The sequence below is a fragment of the Pseudochaenichthys georgianus genome, chromosome 7 (genome assembly GCF_902827115.2).
Source record: "Pseudochaenichthys georgianus chromosome 7, fPseGeo1.2, whole genome shotgun sequence".
NCBI lineage: Eukaryota > Metazoa > Chordata > Actinopteri > Perciformes > Channichthyidae > Pseudochaenichthys > Pseudochaenichthys georgianus.
In genome coordinates, this window is record NC_047509.1 from 13,041,075 (window position 1) to 13,058,575 (window position 17,501).

Below are 17,501 nucleotides of genomic sequence, written 5' to 3' on the forward strand. Positions count from 1 at the left end.
ATAATGACCAGAGGGGCAAAGTGCTGCCATCCCCACCATACGTCATCTCACATAATTCAGAGCTGATTGGCTGTAAGTACGTGTGCCGCGAAAAGTGTGGTGTGTGAAGAGGAGGAGAGAGAGCTGCAGTGAGGCGTCCTAAAACCAGGAAGTAAGCTGCGCATGGCTTCCCTCCACAAAAAAGCAACGAGATTTCTCCATAGGATTTTAGAAAATAGCTCAAAGTAAGATCTGTGGGAAACGTAGCTGTTAAATAAATGTACGTTTTGTTCAGCCGGATAATATCCACATGTCTACCCTACTTTTATCATTTTCGAATCAAAAATCTATTGATGAGATTAGATTTATGATAGACTTTTTAAACTACAAGAAGATAAGGAGGACTTTTACAAAAAAGTAATAGAGATTTTTGTCCAGAGGGATAGGCAAATGGACTTAATCTTCAAGTCAAGGTAAGACTGCAATTTTATTGAACATGGGATCTTACTAAGAGAGAACAATTCAATATTTAAATGATAAAATTACATTTTTTTGGGTATCCTTCTGTTGAACTGTCTGTTTAAAAGTAATTGAAGCATCAGACAAAAAAAGCTTTTGAAAATAATATTATTATTTGTGCCCCACCACTTTTGTACATATAGAAACGCCACTGATCGATATGAACTGTGATGACTTTCAGACATTAACAGGGAGAGAGTAAGACAGGAGAAATACTGCTCTGCCTTGGTGCTGGAAACAACAAACATTACCCATGTATTCATTAAAAAAATAACATCTTACTGTACCCAAAGGAAGCAGACTTCCATTTGCGGCAGGGGGCGACTCTTCTGCAGCCTGTAGACACCGGCCTCCCGGGGTTTTCGTGGACTTCGACCGGAAAGGAGGCATGTCTCCTACAGGGGGGGCAAACGAAACACACATCTCAGAGTGCTGACATGGAAGGGCAGATGCAAAAGAAACCTTTAAATTGTATATGACTGCTCTGCATTCAAATCATCCATTTTCCCTCAGAGGGTTTCCACAGGGAGTTTGTGACTTTCATATTTGTACCTCGTGTACTTCATTTTTCACAGACTATTTTAGAACAGCAGTACATCATGTTTCTGTCATTGAGCAAACCGGGTTATATGGAATTCTGTATTGCATCTTCCTCTTAGTATCACTGCAGTCCTCACAGGAAAATGACAAAATAGAGTGTTTGAAACCGGATTGGTATCAAACTCATAAAAACCAGAAGGCACACCACGGCACACAATATCACAAATATTACAAAATGAAAACAGAGCTAAGTTACGTTTGTGCAATACTAAAATATACAACTTTAAAAGACAAGATCAGTGTGTGCATAGTTTTGCCCAATGACTGCAACTCATACATTTCATATTATGGACTCCTTTTGATAGATTTTTTAGTGCTATTTTTGATGTCTTCTTAAAGTACTTAGGATGCATTGCTAGTACAATAAAGTGCACTTTGCAGCGGTACTTTATATGGTTTGGAACATCTTTGTCATAATCTGAAGGACTTTGTTTATCTGAATCCTATTATAGAATATATTGTACAATACAATTGTATCATAGATTGAATAATACTATATACTTCACTTTGTCAGATACCTGTTCTATCTATTGTTGGCATTGAACAACAGGGGAAAACAAAATGATCACATTAATGGTGAAAATGTGAACATGTCACAATAAAAAGAAAAAAAGAGAAGAAAAGGTTTCATGGGGAATGATCTCTTTGTAGTTGTTTGTCTGTGAGGCTCAGTGAACTGCAGTTAAAGCAGTTATGGTCCTCTACTGATCATTTCAGACATGTCTCCTTTCTTTCCACTGGATGCCATTACCACGGAGGCGTTTCCCTCTCATCTGTTCACTGAGAGACAGACCCGGCACGTTCAGGCATACAACTGGCAGTCAAAAACCAACAGAATACCCATCTCTCTCAGCGTGTGACGTCTTCATCAGAAACATTAAGCCGACATCTGGCTCAGTGTAAAAAGCTGTCATGCCTTTAATGATAGCCGTAGCTAATTTGATTTAGAAAAAAACATGTACATTGTGTAAAAGGAATAATTGCTCAAAGACCAGTCCAGTGAAAGCATATCATCCACATACAACATTAATTCCCTGACATGCAATTTGTAACAAAATATACAATCATCCTCTGTCCTTAAACACGGCTTGTTCTAATGTTATGAATGAAAATCCTACACTGAGACCCGGAGTAATATCACAGCTAATTGCGTCATGGTTGCTGCCGTTTCTGTGAAATGAATTATTAATTTAAAAAATGCTAATGTTCTGCTCTGGTGGAGAGCTGTGAAATAAATCAGACTTTTCTTTCTATCTTCTAATAGTTCCTGTGACAGTGCTGCAGAGCCGAACACTCAGACCTGTCAGTGCAATGACTGATGCACAAACACCAACAATTCATAAAAGTGGAAGCTCACACCCCGGGACTAGACTCAAAAAACAATGTATTTGATTGGCTTTCTTTCTTACAAACCCTCAACACACACATGCTGTGGTTTGTTTAATTGCTCCTGAGAAAAGGCTTTTTAGAACAATGCCTGATTAAGACCTGAAATCCAGTTTGCTCAGTCAAAATGGACTCACACATGGACAAACACAAGCAGGCTTGATGTCGAAGATGAGCATCGCTCTCCATGGCAACAAGCGATGGCGACGGAGAGAAGACGATGTGTTTGTGTGGCACTGAAGAGGGATAGACCGGCCTTAAAGCACAGCCTGGTCGCCTCTCCTCCCTGCAGACTGAGATCAGTTCAGCTGCCCTGACACCTACTGTTCTTTCTGGGTTATATTTCTGACAACATTAAGCACAGTTAAGTCCACACATTGTGTGGTTTTAGAGAAAATACATGCCTGCAGATAGAAAACTGCAGCTCCATCGCTATTTCAGTGGAAGCCTCATCTGTTAGAAGCAAAAGAAGTTGGAAGAGTGCAGTCTCTTTGCTCCCATTAATGTTAATTCCTTAGGCAATTTATTCGGCTTTGTAAATGAACCCACAAAATCTTTGACATTAAATTCCACAGCAAGATGAATTACTGTTTAAATTGATTGGGAACACTTTGCTTACTGGTGTTGTTTTGAGGCACACACTTTGTGAGTGATGTTGACCTGCACAACAGCCCAGCGAAGCTTTATTCTCCTCATTGTCATCTCTACAATGAGGGTGGGGGGGGAGAGGGGGCTTTATAATCGCCGCCTCTCCGTTTCCCTAACACTCTGTGGAGAATTACATTACAGGGAAATAAAAGCAGCAGACCCCGTCGAGGCTTCGCTCCAGATGCCTCCAGTAACTCACTCTACTGCAGCCCTCCGGAAACCTACTCGGGCATTTGTTTGTTTCTGAACAAACCTGCTCAATAGAGCAAGAACTATCGCCTCACAGTCTATGCTTTGGCCAACCAGTGAAGATGCATTTCATCCATGGCTGTCCCCAATTGTTTACTTTTGAACATTTGTGTAAACGTATCATAAAGAGTGTATTCATTCTTAAATGATGGCCAAAATCGTTTGTGACGTCCCAGTGACCTTTATCTTTGATCAACAAATTGTAGTCAGTTCATACTTGATGCCCAGAAAACATTTGTTCTAAATTAGAAGTAATTCCCTCTAGGCGTTTCTGAGAACGTGTTGATGAGAATGCAACAGAGGGACAGCCCAGAAACATAATGTCTCAACCAGGGTAGGATGTTCACCGGCGGCCATGTCATTGCCCCTCGGTCTGGCCGTGAAGCCCCGAAAATAATTGTACGTCTTACGGCCACCATGGCCTGTGTGCCCCTGATACGGTTAACATCTCGAAGTTGCTTTAAAAGCGTCAGAAAGTGGTTTCTGGACTGCATTATGCTGCGTTCACAACGGACGCGATGCGAATATTCTCATCGCTCTAACAGCTGGAGTTTCACCACGGCTGTCAGCTGTGTTTACTCAGAGACTGTATATAAAGATTTCAGCCTGTCCTCCTACAAAAAACGACCAAATAGGTCGATTGTTTAAACACCTTAGATTACGACCCATAGCCACGTTTTAAAGTGTAGCACCTCTAGTGGTCGTGTAAGAAACAACATGCTCCTGTTTATTCACAAATAACCCTCTCTGGAAAATCCTAAATTGTAGAATAGTTTGGCCATTAAAATGCTTTTTGATTAGATTTCTAGCGAGAAGTGTATAGTGTACTTTTAGAATTCACGTCCAGTGGATGTGTAGGATCTATAGTTTGATAGATATTACGAAGATTGCCTTTGCGCCCAGAAAAAACGTGTGACACCAAAGGCCAAATGGCCTTGCCCCTAAAATGACGAAAATCCAAGCCTGGTCTCAACGCTCGTCTGTCGCCGCCAGTGAGGCATGAACAGACAGAATGCGCACCGCTGAGAAGTCCCAGTCACGGATATGTCGTTCCAGCAAATACAATTTTAAATTTCAATTAGCTTCTGTTCTCAGACACTACAAATTAAAACAGTTCCAACCCATCACAATAAGCCAGCTCCCCGGGCACAAGTAAACAGGTATAAATAACAAAAGCACAAGTTCAATAATAGGCTAGAAGAGCACTCTCATCTTGTCCTCTAATTGCAATTGGTGCTTTAAAGTGTCGGGCTAGTCCTCCACTGAAGGACTTGGTCCTGTGCTAGTCTGGGTTTATGAATGGGGGCAGCATGAAAGTGCATCAGGGTGTCGAGAGGAGAACATCTTATCATCAGACACTCACTGAAGAACAATCCAATAAAAGCAGGTCACTGAGAGCCAGCCTGCTCATCTCACCCAGATTCTAATCACATCTGAATGAAGCCGTCCATTCTGATTACAGAACAGCACCAATTAAACACCCCATGTTGTTATTCCCCTCTCATTAACCAGGGAGTGTGTATGAGAATAATCCCCTCATCACCGTCAGGGCCAATCTCTCTCCACACACACTTCTATCAAACCAGTGTAAAGGAGTCCGTCAGGAGCAGGTCTTATTTATTTATAGCGCCTGTGCCAAGTTCACCGGCTCTTCCATTATTAAAGGTAATGAAATCTACCAAGCCATGTAACACACAACATTTTAAACAGCCAGGCTGACTTGTGTCGTGGTGTGGCATATTAACGGGGTAAGAGATGTAAGTGACTGTAAGTCTGCTGTGTGTTGTCAGCAGAGTGTTGGCAGTGCTAGTGATTTCAAACAGCTTTGAGCTCTGATACAAAAGGGAAAGCAGAGCCAAGAGAAATCATGTGACTGATTCTCAGAAATGGTCACAGTGATTTCAAACTGGCTGCTGATTCACTTTAAAGAGATGCTCCTGAATATTTACACTGAGATACTTATACTATATCTATGGGGAAAGCATTAGAGGCAGCAGCATACGGAACGTGTTTACTGCACTTTGTCTTTAGGGAGGAGTGTAGTGGAGCTCAATCAGTGTGGAGAAACTATGGTGCCAATGTAAAAGAGGTGGCTTCAAACTACATTGCAATACATTCTCTTGAATTGTTAACATTAGGAATTCAGTGGCAGGCATTAAACACCTAGCTTATTAAATTCAAATTCTTGAGACCTTTCTTTGCTTCCATAATTAACTGCATAACACGGTGTTGGAGAATGATCCGTTATATCATGTAGAGAGGACAAATTAAAACAAATCTGCCTATTATGTAGAAATTCTTATACAGCAATGAACCGGTTTTCTTTAAAATGTTAAAGGTCCCATGTCATGCTTTTCTGGTTATTACCCGTCCCCTTGTGTTATGAAGGGGTTTATGCATGTAAACGGTGTGCAGAGTCATAAACCCTCAAAGTACACCCTGTAGCGAATAAAACTCTAACACAGAAAAGACCTGTCTATGCTGCCCCTGAACGCCTCGTTGGAGATTTTTCTTTTTCCATTTTTGTCTTCTTGGGTATTAGTGACGTAACGGTCCAAATTGACGGTCCAAATTGACCAATCGGCAGACTTCCGCAGACACACACACACAAAATCTTTTCTCAGCTGCAGCTCCGTGGATTTCTCAGCCTGAACTCAGCCTGCCTGAGACAGCGGGACGCGGCAAGGCTCGACCTGGGCACACACACAGACTCACAGCCAGGCTGCGGGCGGGTGTGTGTGTGTGTGTGTGTGTGTGTGTGTGTGTGTGTGTGTGTGTGTGTGTGTGTGTGTGTGTGTGTGTGTGTGTGTGTGTGTGTGTGCTCGGGCTGGGTTTCGCTGTGTCTCGCAGACCCCACGCAGCAACCAGGAAACAACACCAGTAATAGAGCTCAGACTGTCCGCTCCTCACAGCATCGAGCCGCGCAACGTCCCGCCAACACGGCACCCAGACCCCACGCAGCATTCTCATCTGTTTGTCATTACTGGTGTCATTTTCCGGTTGCTAACAAACGCCATTGTAACACATAATCACTGATGTTCCGCTGTAACGGTGGTGGACTCATCAGAACAGAGTGGGCGAGCTGACCAATCAGAACACAGTGGGCTCATAGGGAGGGGGGTCAGGAGCTCCAACAAGCCGTGTAGGACAGAGAGTGAATACACATACTATACAGAGATGCTGTCTGAGAAACCAATGTGAGTTTGGAAAATTGAAAATATATTCTAGTAGACCTCAACAATGGAATTATGATCAGTGGAAATGACCATGACATGGGACCTTTAAGAGTTTTGTAACAGAACTACTTTGCTGGTCTGCACTGAAACGTTAAAAAACTAATTCCTTTATTCCCACCTGTAAAAAGTGTTACATGTATCCAAGAGATTTATTTTATTTTATTATTGAACTGATTAATTTGTAAAGGCTTTTAATCTACACTCTTTTATTGTCCAATTATTAAATGTCGTTTTGATTTACTGCCAAAAAATGTGGTCTGTTCAATGATGGATTCATTTTTCCAAGAATTTAGTATCCCCTCGTTTATTATCCAATAACAAATAATTTAATAAACTGTTTCATAATCACTGCCAGTCCTGTATTAAACACATTGTTCATCAAGTGGAATTTACATGTTCGGTCCAGTATTGCTGACTTGAGGCGAAAACATCCCTGCAGTCTCACCGACCTCCTGACACACAGCGAGATGAGCTGCTCCTGAAGCTTTCCTCTAATCTGCAGGATCATTGCCATCGCAACTATTGCTCAAAGCTGAGCGAAAGTCTGCGACCACTTTAATTCAGAAATGTCATGGCTTTTGGATCCAACTCATGTATGCAGCTGCCAAACAAGCGGCATGATCGAAAATGTGTCGGTAGAGACGTGCAAGATCGAACCTGGCTTATACAGCAGCAGGATAACAGTATTGGCCCTCCAGATTTATATTAATGAAGAGGAGACTGGATGGAAGAGGAGACTAGAAGCTGTGGCCAAATTCACAACCAAGAACGATATGCAGAGGGCTGCTGACATTTGGGAGCCTTCCAACCACATCAAGGCATCAGTTTGGGGAGATGGGATTGTTTGTCTCTGAAGCCTCGTCATTTATTTTTATTTTCACTGCTGTACTTTTAGATCCTACCATCAGCAACTAGAAAGATATGGAAAAAAAACGTTTTGTGATAACAAATCAATAAATGCGCCTTATGACAGCTGATTAGGTATGGAAAATGTTCATTCCACTCGACTGGAGTATAAAGGAGAGTATTATCAGTATACAGCACATTGAACAGTGCCAGCCGCATACAAACTCTCAACAGAAATATTTCAGGTTTCAAGGTGAAAAACATTTTAAACTTACATTTATTTTTCTTTGGATCAGTTTCCTCAAAAATATTTGTAGCCACTTGGAAAGGAGTTATTCTGAGAGTTAGTAAGGCTAAATGCCTGTGATGGATGAGAAATGGATTTCTTGCTGTGCACAGAGCTTTTGTTTAAAGATCAAAATTCCTCATTGTTAAACAACAAGTCATCATCTATATTACGGATCAATGATTGGATTATTATTGAAGAAAAACATTTCTTATTTCCAGAAGCATTTTCACCAGAGGAACGTATCTAAACTATTTCTAGCCAGGAACACAAGGATGCTAAACATTACAATTTCAAATGTTTACTGCTCAAAGTTTACACCCGTAAAACTAAAAATCTGATTAGTTTACATCGTTTTACATCTCTCACTCTCGCATGCACAAACACTGTTACTGCGATGATATAAACACAAAGACTGGCACACTTTTCCAGGCTGTGGCCCGCTGGATTTGCTTCCAATTTGTAATAGGACATTTAGAGCAGAATGGCCTGGGGAACACAGACAGTAGAAGACCAAAGAAAAGGAACAGCCATGGCCTGGAAATGTTTTCAGTAAAACAGGGGACAGGCTCAGCTACACTCTGCTAAACTTGACTAGACTTGTGTGGGTCTTTAATGCCCATCTACAGATGCAGAGGAAGGGGCTGTACGGATCCCACAGCGAGGCATCCCTAAAGAGAGAAGCTGCAGATAAGGAGTGCATTTACCACTGACAGCAACCCATTTACTCTCTACATGCAAGCCATATTTCTCAGCTGTGTTTACAGCAATGATGGATTCAGGTTACAGTTTTAAATCAGCCCACATCTTACCTCAGCAGAGACAGCCCTACAAATCTCCAGCCACTAAGGTTCACACAGCGAAAAAGCAAGTGGAATGTGACCTTGGACCACGCCTGACATAACATCTCATCATTTCCTACACACGGTAATCTTCACTAACACCAGTAACATGCGGCACTCCAGGCCTGCCTCAATCCTCCACACAGAGGAAAGCCACTCAATCGGGCTAGGACCATGATGGATATTTGGCTTTACACAATCCACTCACAAGACTTATATAACACTATGTTGCCACCAAAGCCTTTCCCATCAAAGGCACAAGATCGAATAGTGTTTTATGAAAGAATAATCATGAAACTTGGGCAGATGTACAATCCTGAGGAGATGAAGGTGGACATTGACATACCTGACCATTCTGGAAGAGTCACATGCAGACCTGGAAGACAGAAAAACACTGGTTCATTGATTTTTTTTGAGCAGGTAAAAACTAAAATGCTGCAGTACATCAGTAGTGCAGCTAAAGACGTGCACGGTAACAAAACGCCTCATTGAGCACCATCCCTTGATTCAGCAAATTCATTACAGCAGCAAACTTCTGGCAATGAGGGCTGCAGCACTTTGGAACAAATCAATCTGGCATCATAAAAAGTGACTACAACTGAGATGACTTTCATATAATTAGACATTGATATTCCACTGGGTGTATGTGCTTGTTGCAATGTCTTTGCAGATAAAAAAAGCTTTCTGTTGGATTTGATTAAACTCTTTAGTAGTTACATTATTAGTGCCATCAGTAACACCTGTGCTTCTCATATCTTGTAGGAAAATTGTTATTATGGCATACATCATGTTCTCTCCATGTCTGTGATGCAGTTTCATTGGCACTTTTAGAAATAAACTGACGCAAATGGCAATCCAAGAGCAAGGAAAGTACTCTGTACACCAGAGAAATAAAATGTAGCCTGCTCAGTGAACCATAGCACTAAGGGGCAATAAAGCTACTGCATGGGTGTATCAGAGAAAATGTATTAGCCTCCTAGTCACCTTTTCTCATTTCTCACCTGGAGGAAACAATGAGGTATTCATGGTGAAAAACAGTGACTGATATATCATTAAGGCTGTAGCTGCAACCGAAGGGTTGTTCTGTTCAGCTTTTTGTTGGTGTTGGCTTGAAAACATAGCTTATAAGGCTGTGTCTAATTCTCTGTCGGGTTCATCCTCCTGCCTCATCACTCTTAGTTACCTTTTTAGTTTTTTTGCTGTCACCCGTGTACATATCGCTTCACTCCAGAATCTCTTGCATTACCTAAACACCTGCTTCATATGGTCTGGTCTATATTGACAAAGATGTTTAAAGCTTTCTTTAATAATTCCATAAAGCACTGAACAAACTTGATATGGCTGGTGTTTTCATTAGAGCAAACCCCATTACCACTGTGGAGTTAGGTTGAGGAGAAAACTAGAGCTGGGTTAATATAATGCAGTGGTAGGATGAGATTCATTGACACACATGCTGCAGTCCAGATCCAATGGCAATTACTGAAGCTATTGATTGCCGAGTATACAATGCATCACTGAAAGAAATGATTGGACCAAAACAATATTTCACAATTGTTTTGCTGAATGATATCTGTTATGCTGCTTGCACCAGGCAATGCAAAGTGAACATCCTCAGAGGAGAACAAAAGAAGTGGTCAGAACCCTGGACAGCTCCTCGTCCGGAAAAAGGCCCTACTACTACTACTAACTACTACTACTACTACTAACATCCGTAACATTAATCTGGCTGCTACTTAGAAATTATTTATCTAATATATCATATTCCAATAACTTGTACATTGCACATTGCAGTATAGTTCTTCAAATCTTTAATCTACTTCTTCTTTTTCTTCTTATTATTAACTCTACACACTAATAATGTATTTTTTTAACATGGAACTCAATGGGAGGAACCTTCAAATCCTCTTTTACCTACACCTTGCGCCAAATGCTACTCCTTCCACATACTTCCAACTTTAAAATGATCACAAGCCCTTCAGCTATAAAACTTGTTCTTCACATATTTCATATATTTTATACTTTGAGATATTTAACTTAGTTTGGAGCTTGGTAAAGAGGCCTTCTTCAGTTTTTAACATTAGTGTGTATTGGGCAGCTCGTTAAGGCTTAGAGTGCTTTGATCTCAAAACAGAGTGGAGGAGTGCTTGAAATTCGCCCCAATTCTTTTTAAACCTGCCATAATTCCCAAACCCTACACTCCTTGGACATCATTTTTCATGAAAAACGTAGGAAAACCTCTCCTACGTCGAACATTTTAAACAAAATGCCTCTTGAGGGCATGAAGAAAACTTGTCAAAAACTCCACCTAGCTCCCAATAGACTCCCATGTTAAAAATGTTCGGATCTTTCTTCAGACTAGAGAGAAGTCAACTTTAAACAAATCTCCACATTTTACACACAAAACCTAAAAAAAACAAACATATGTCAGTCCATTGGGGTTCCCTGATGCTCACGGTCTGGGTATTTTTTTATAGGAGCCATCAGGGCCGGCCCTGACCAATTTGCTGCCCTAGGCAAGATTTTAGCTGCACCCCCACCCCCCAAAATGTGAGCACGGAGCGCGTGGAATTTTTTAGTGTGTGCACGTGCCAAGTGCGCCACGCCAATTTGTTTCTATGTGTCTGCCAGCACAAGAAAGGGTCTTGAGGCCTAGTACCAGGGCCGGTTCTAGCCAATTTGCTCCCCATGGCGAGATTTTATAAAGAATAAATGAAAAATCTCTATAAAAGACTGTTACGGTGGAGCGAAGGAAGCAGGTGCTTTAATGCAGATTAAAGTAAAAATAATTCCTTTATTTCAAGGCTAAGATATAATCAAAGACAAAACAGAACACTCACCGACGAACTAGTCATGACACAAGACAACCCGACAAAGAGAGACAGAAAACACACAACTTAAATACACCCAGGACTAATCACATAAACACGAGACAGGTGAGGAGGGAGGAGAAAACACATAGGTACCAGGTGAACACAATTGGGTAATCAGAGAGGGAAACCGACAGAAAGCAAACAGGCAGGAAACGGGGGTGAACACTTTACAAAATAGGAAACCCAAAGATAGAAAAGGACACGAAAAATACTAACACAGACAAATCCTAACAGTACCCCCCCCTCAAGGGACGGATCCCAGACGTCCCAAAACAAAAAACAAAAATCCAAAAACTCAAGCAGGGTGGGTGGAGGGGGTCCGGAGGAGGGACGCATCACTAAGCCACCAGGGTGGGAGGAGGGGGTCAGGAGGACGGGACTGAACTGACCGCCCAGGGGCAAGGCAGAGGACCAGGAAGGGGTCTCGGGCGGACGGCCCGGGGGCAAGGCAGAGGACCAGGAAGGGGTCTCGGGCGGACGGCCCGGGGGTAAGGCGGAGTCCAAAAAGGCGGACTCGGGCGGATGGCCCGGGGGCAAGACAGAGTCCAAGGTGGAGACCATGGAGGGGCGAAGGCAGCGGCAGGAAGAGTCAGGGGGCCGGGCCCGAGGGCAAGGACCGCTGCACTCAGGGGGCCGGGCTCGAGGGCGAAGACCAGACAGCTCCGCAGGCCGGGCAGGAAGGCGCTGACGGGACAGTGCCGGAGGCCGGGCAGGACCCGGTGTCGGAGCTGGTGGGACAGGCCTCGGCAGGATCCCCCACGGAAGAGGACCAGGACACGGGATTGGCAGGACCCCCGGCAGGAGAGCAGTCGGCGGGGCTTCCAACAGCACAGGACAAAGGGTTGGCAGGACCCCCGGCAGGAGAGCAGACGGCGGGACCCCCAACGGGACAGGACAAAGGGTTGGCAGGACCCCCGGGAGGAGAGTAGTCGGCGGGGCCTCCAACGGCACAGGACTAAGAGTTGGCAGGACCCCCGGCAGGAGAGGAGTCGGTGGGGCCTCCAACGGCACAGGACAAAGGGTTGGCAGGACCCCCGGCAGGAAAGTAGTCGGCGGGACCTCCAACGAGACAGGACAAGGAGCTGGCAGGACCCCCGGCAGGAGAGTAGACGGCGGGACCCCCAACGGGACAGGACAAAGGGTTGGCAGGACCCCCGGCAGGAGAGTAGTCGGCGGGACCCCCAACGGGACAGGACAAAGGGTTGGCAGGACCCCCGGCAGGAGAGCAGACGGCGGGACCCCCAACGGGACAGGACAAAGGGCCGGCAGGACCCCCGGCAGGAGAGCAGTCGGCGGGGCCTCCAACGGCACAGGACAAAGGGTTGGCAGGACCCCCGGCAGGAGAGTAGTCGGCGGGACCTCCAACGAGACAGGACAAGGAGCTGGCAGGATCCCCGGCAGGAGAGTAGACGGCGGGACCCCCAACGGGACAGGACAAAGGGTTGGCAGGACCCCCGGCAGGAGAGCAGTCGGCGGGACCTCCAACGGCACAGGACATGGGGTTGGCAGGACCCCCGGCAGAAGAGTAGTCTGCGGGACCTCCAACGGCACAGGACCTGGGGTTGGCAGGACCCCCGGCAGAAGAGTAGTCTGCGGGACCTCCAACGGCACAGGACCTGGGGTTGGCAGGACCCCCGGCAGAAGAGTAGTCTGCGGGACCTCCAACAGCACTTCAGTAGGGACTTTAGATGGGACTAGAGAAGGGACTAGGAAAGTGACCTGAGGAGGGACTAGGGAAGGGACTACAGAGGGGACTAGAGAAGGGACCAGAGGAGGAACTAGAGAACGAAACTCGAGAGGAGACTCGAGAGGGGAACTAGAGAGGGGACTTGAGGAGGGACTAGAGGAGGGAACTGGAGAGGGGACTCCAGAGGGGACTAGAGGGGAGACTAGAGGAGGGACTAGAGAAGGGAACTTGAGAGGGGACTCGAGAGGCGAACTAGAGAGGGGACTCGAGGAGGGACTAGAGGAGGGACCAGTGGAGGGACTAAAGGAGGGAACTGGAGAGGGGACTCCAGAGGGGACTAGAGGAGAGACTAGAGGAGGGACTAGAGGAGGGAACTTGAGAGGGGACTCGAGAGGCGAACTAGAGAGGGGACTCGAGGAGGGACTAAAGGAGGGACCAGAGGAGGGACTAAAGGAGGGAACTCGAGAGGGAACTTGAGGGGGAACTGGAGATGGGACTGTGGCAGCTGGGGCCACATCTGGGTCTGGCACCAAGGCTGCTGGGACCGGGACTGGGGCCGGAATTGAAGCCAGAATCCTGGCTGAAAGGTCCGGTTCTGGAGCCGGAAACATGGCTGTAAAGTCCGGTTCCGGAGCAGGGACCATGGCAGGGAACCGGAACACGGATCCATGGCTGTGTGGGGTGGTACTGGAGCACGGTACCATGGCTATGTGGGATGGTACTGGGGCACGGAACCATGGCTGCTGGGGTCAGAACTGGGTCCGTAACCATGGCTGCTGGGGGCTGAACTGGTTCTGGAACCCTGGCTCTTTGGGCTCGTGCTGCCAACCTGGCCTTGCGACCCCTTCCTTTAGGAGCCGTTTGGAGGCTCCGTGGACCTCCAAAGGCCAGACGAGTACCAGCGAATGGCTCCTGGACAGTAGCAAACACTGGGTGAGAAGCAGGGGCTGACGCCAGACGGACCACACCAATGCGTGTGGTATCAAAACAGGAGTTGGGAGACCTGGGTCTGTCAGGATCGGGAAAACAAATTGTGAGGTAATCCAAAAGCCTGGCAGGTAAGAATTTCACCAAACCTTGATTCCTCAGTGTAAGGTGGACTGCTTCTGCCAGAGCAACATCTCGCTGCTGAACCCTGACCGCTCCTATCCATTGATGAGAGCAGGTAGCCAAAGAAAACGTAAAATCCAATAATTCCTGCTCAAAAGGATCTGCTGGGCCCATATTTCAGGTCGGGTTGTAATGTTACGGTGGAGCGAAGGAAGCAGGTAGGACCCAAATGCAGATTAAAGTAAAAATAATTCCTTTATTTCAAGGCTAAGATATAATCAAAGACAAAACAGAACACTCACCGACGAACTAGTCATGACACAACACAACCCGACAAAGAGAGACAGAAAACACACAACTTAAATACACCCAGGACTAATCACATAAACACGAGACAGGTGAGGAGGGAGGAGAAAACACATAGGTACCAGGTGAACACAATTGGGTAATCAGAGAGGGAAACCGACAGAAAGCAAACAGGCAGGAAACGGGGGTGAACACTTTACAAAATAAAATAGGAAACCCAAAGATAGAAAAGGACACGAAAAATACTAACAGACAAATCCTAACAAAGACAAATACACTACAAAAACAGAAACGTATTGACATAGGTAATATACGTCAAAATGGCTTCAAATGTATTCAGTATTGTATGAACTTGTTTGAATTGGGGGGTGGACGTCACACCCTCTAGTGGGGTCCGGGGGTATGCCCCCCCGGGAAGATTATTTTGAACATTTAAAAGTAAAATACTTCAAGCTGGTGCACTTTGAAATACTACAAATCCAGGTTCCTCACATGGAACTCAATGTGAGGAACCTTCAAATCCTCTTTTATCCACACCTTGCGCCAAATGCTACTCCTTCCACATACGTTCAGATAGAGACTTCATTCCAACTTTAAAATGATCCATTCCCAAGACATTCAGCTATAAAACTTGTTCTTCAGATCTTTCACATCTTTTACACTTTTTGAGATATTTAACTTAGTTTGGAGCTTGGTAAAGAAGCCTTCTTCAGATTGTAACATTAGTGTGTTTTGAGCAGCTCGTTAAGGCTAGAGTGCGTGATATCATAGCTAGAGTGGAGGACAGTTTGAAATTCGCCTTCATATTCTTTTTTAAAACTTGCCATAATTCCCAAACCCTACACTCGTGAGACATAATTGTTCATGAAAAATGTAGGAAAACCTCTCCTAGGTTGGAAAATCCTTCAGCCTACTTTCAGCTACAGAAACCATTCAACTATTACATTATTCAGCTATTTCAGGACATTGAGGCTATACATGTTGTTGTTTATACCTTTTTTTAAACCTTTTCTTTTGAATATTAAGCTTCTTCACTATTTTTCCTACTCTTCCAGTTTAACATTTCACTTTCAAGTTTCCAACAAAGTCCATGCAATGCATGGACTTTAACTGTAACTGTAACAATTTGGATTCAATTTGGATTCAAATCATTTCCCCGCTAAATTCAGCAAGACACTCGGGTGCGTTCACACCTGCCGGTTGAATCGAACCCTGATGCGTTTAGCCGCTTGGTGCGGTTCATTAGGGTCGGTGTGAACACAATCCGAGACCTCTGAAGTGAACTAAACAACCGGACTCTGGTCCGCTAAAATAGGTGGTCTCGGAGCGCTTGCTTGCGAACTCTGGAGCGTTTCATTGCTGGTGTGAACGCAGTCATCACGTAGTATTTACGTGTCACAAGAACGCGGATGTCTTCAAAAATCTTTAGCGAAAGAGTCTTTCAAGACATCCGCGGTTGTTTAGTTAAGGAGTGAATCAGAATTAAGTGTTGAAGAGTGTCGTGTAAAGTAAAAATTCTCCGTGAGCTACATAAAAGTAAGAACACCTGTCGTCGGTGAAACGCCCTTCCTTACTGCAGAACGTCTCTCATTATATGTGTTATAATGTTTTTTTAACGGACGTTGTCAGATAATATAATCATATGCGTGGGCCACTAGAGTCTGTTGATCTCCAGATTAACATCAGCATGAGAATAACCTGCCGAAAGTGCCGATGCTCCATGGCGGAGGCTCCGGTAGAAATTTCTGGGATTTGCGTGTTTACCCCAAGCCCCCCGGAAGTGCGCCAGACTCAGATGAAAATATTCGTACTGGCCAAACGGCGGTACTACACTTCCGTTTGGTTGCCAGGCCCGGAAACACTTTTTCCCATTGACTTACATGGGGAAAGAGTGGTCTGTAAATCGTTGGATAATTTTTTTTTAAATAAATAAACTACCCAGTATGAACACTTGTATAGCCCTTATTAAAAACATTTGTTCCTCAAGTTGTAATAATGTGCTAATAACGTTATTCTGAGAGTTATTTCCCTCTGCATTATGAAGGTGCATCTAACCCACGGGACCGCGCTGCCCGGCACGTTCATGTTACGTGTCCCGACCAATCAGAGCACACCGTGCTCACAGGGAGGGTGGGGGCTGGAGCTACATGTATTGGAGCTACAACGAGCCGTTAAAGGCAGAGAGTGAAATTCAGTGAATACACGTAGTTTACAGAGATGCTGTTTGAGAAACCAATGTGAGTTGCGTTTATCTTTACCCATGGATGCACAATAAGAATGGACCCATATCGTCTTACTGCCATCCCACAGAGCTGTAATGGATATATTGCACATGTTTGCTATAATTCATTATCATACTACATGGGCTGTATGATTAAATATTGTACCGTAAATGTTGTATTAAATAAAGTTAATATGACTTATTATTATAAGTATATATATATATATATATATATATATAGTGCAATAATTCTTTCATGCTAAATGAAGCTCTGTTGGATATCACTAGATCCTGTTACAGCGTAATATAAGTACATAACGATTGATGTGTACATTAGCATAATTACTAGCTAGCCGCTAGCTGCTAACTGCATAATAACAAGCCATTACCATGCTGTCATGAGCGCACGGTGCTGTTACGTGTACGCAAATTGACTTGATGTGAACGAGCATTTTGGTTAAAGTTGCGCATGCGCTATGAGCACACATACGGGTACTTCTCAGGCATGCCGGGTAATCTGTGACGTTTCACTCTCTCAAAAGTTGGGCCATTTTATCATCATGCGCTAATGAGCAATTCTCATAGGAATGAATGAGGCCCTGCCTCCCACGCTGTATCCAGTTCTTATTATACATCCATGGTTTACCCCCTTAATGTCTGACCAATGGTTGAACAGCATTTCCGTGCACATGACTTAAAGTTTATAGTCCGTTTGAGTTTTGCCCGTGTGAAAGCAAACCGAACCTTGTGAAAAATGAAACAATGTAACGAACTGT

General features: G+C 44.5%; 1 protein-coding gene across 3 annotated transcripts in view; it reads right to left on the minus strand.

Moving 5' to 3' along the window:
• The window catches only part of LOC117449601 (IQ motif and SEC7 domain-containing protein 1-like), a 105,524-nt gene that overhangs the window by 67,483 nt on the left and 20,540 nt on the right, over nt 1-17,501 (minus strand). For 2 of the 3 annotated variants that reach the window (XM_034087365.2, XM_034087373.2), the window contains exons 2-3: nt 8,938-8,967; nt 786-893 (exon numbers count right to left, since the gene is read on the minus strand). In XM_034087365.2, coding sequence (XP_033943256.1) covers nt 786-893; nt 8,938-8,967 — 138 coding nt within the window. The remainder of the gene's footprint in view (nt 1-785; nt 894-8,937; nt 8,968-17,501) is intronic. The other variant, XM_034087366.2, reaches the window with a different exon arrangement.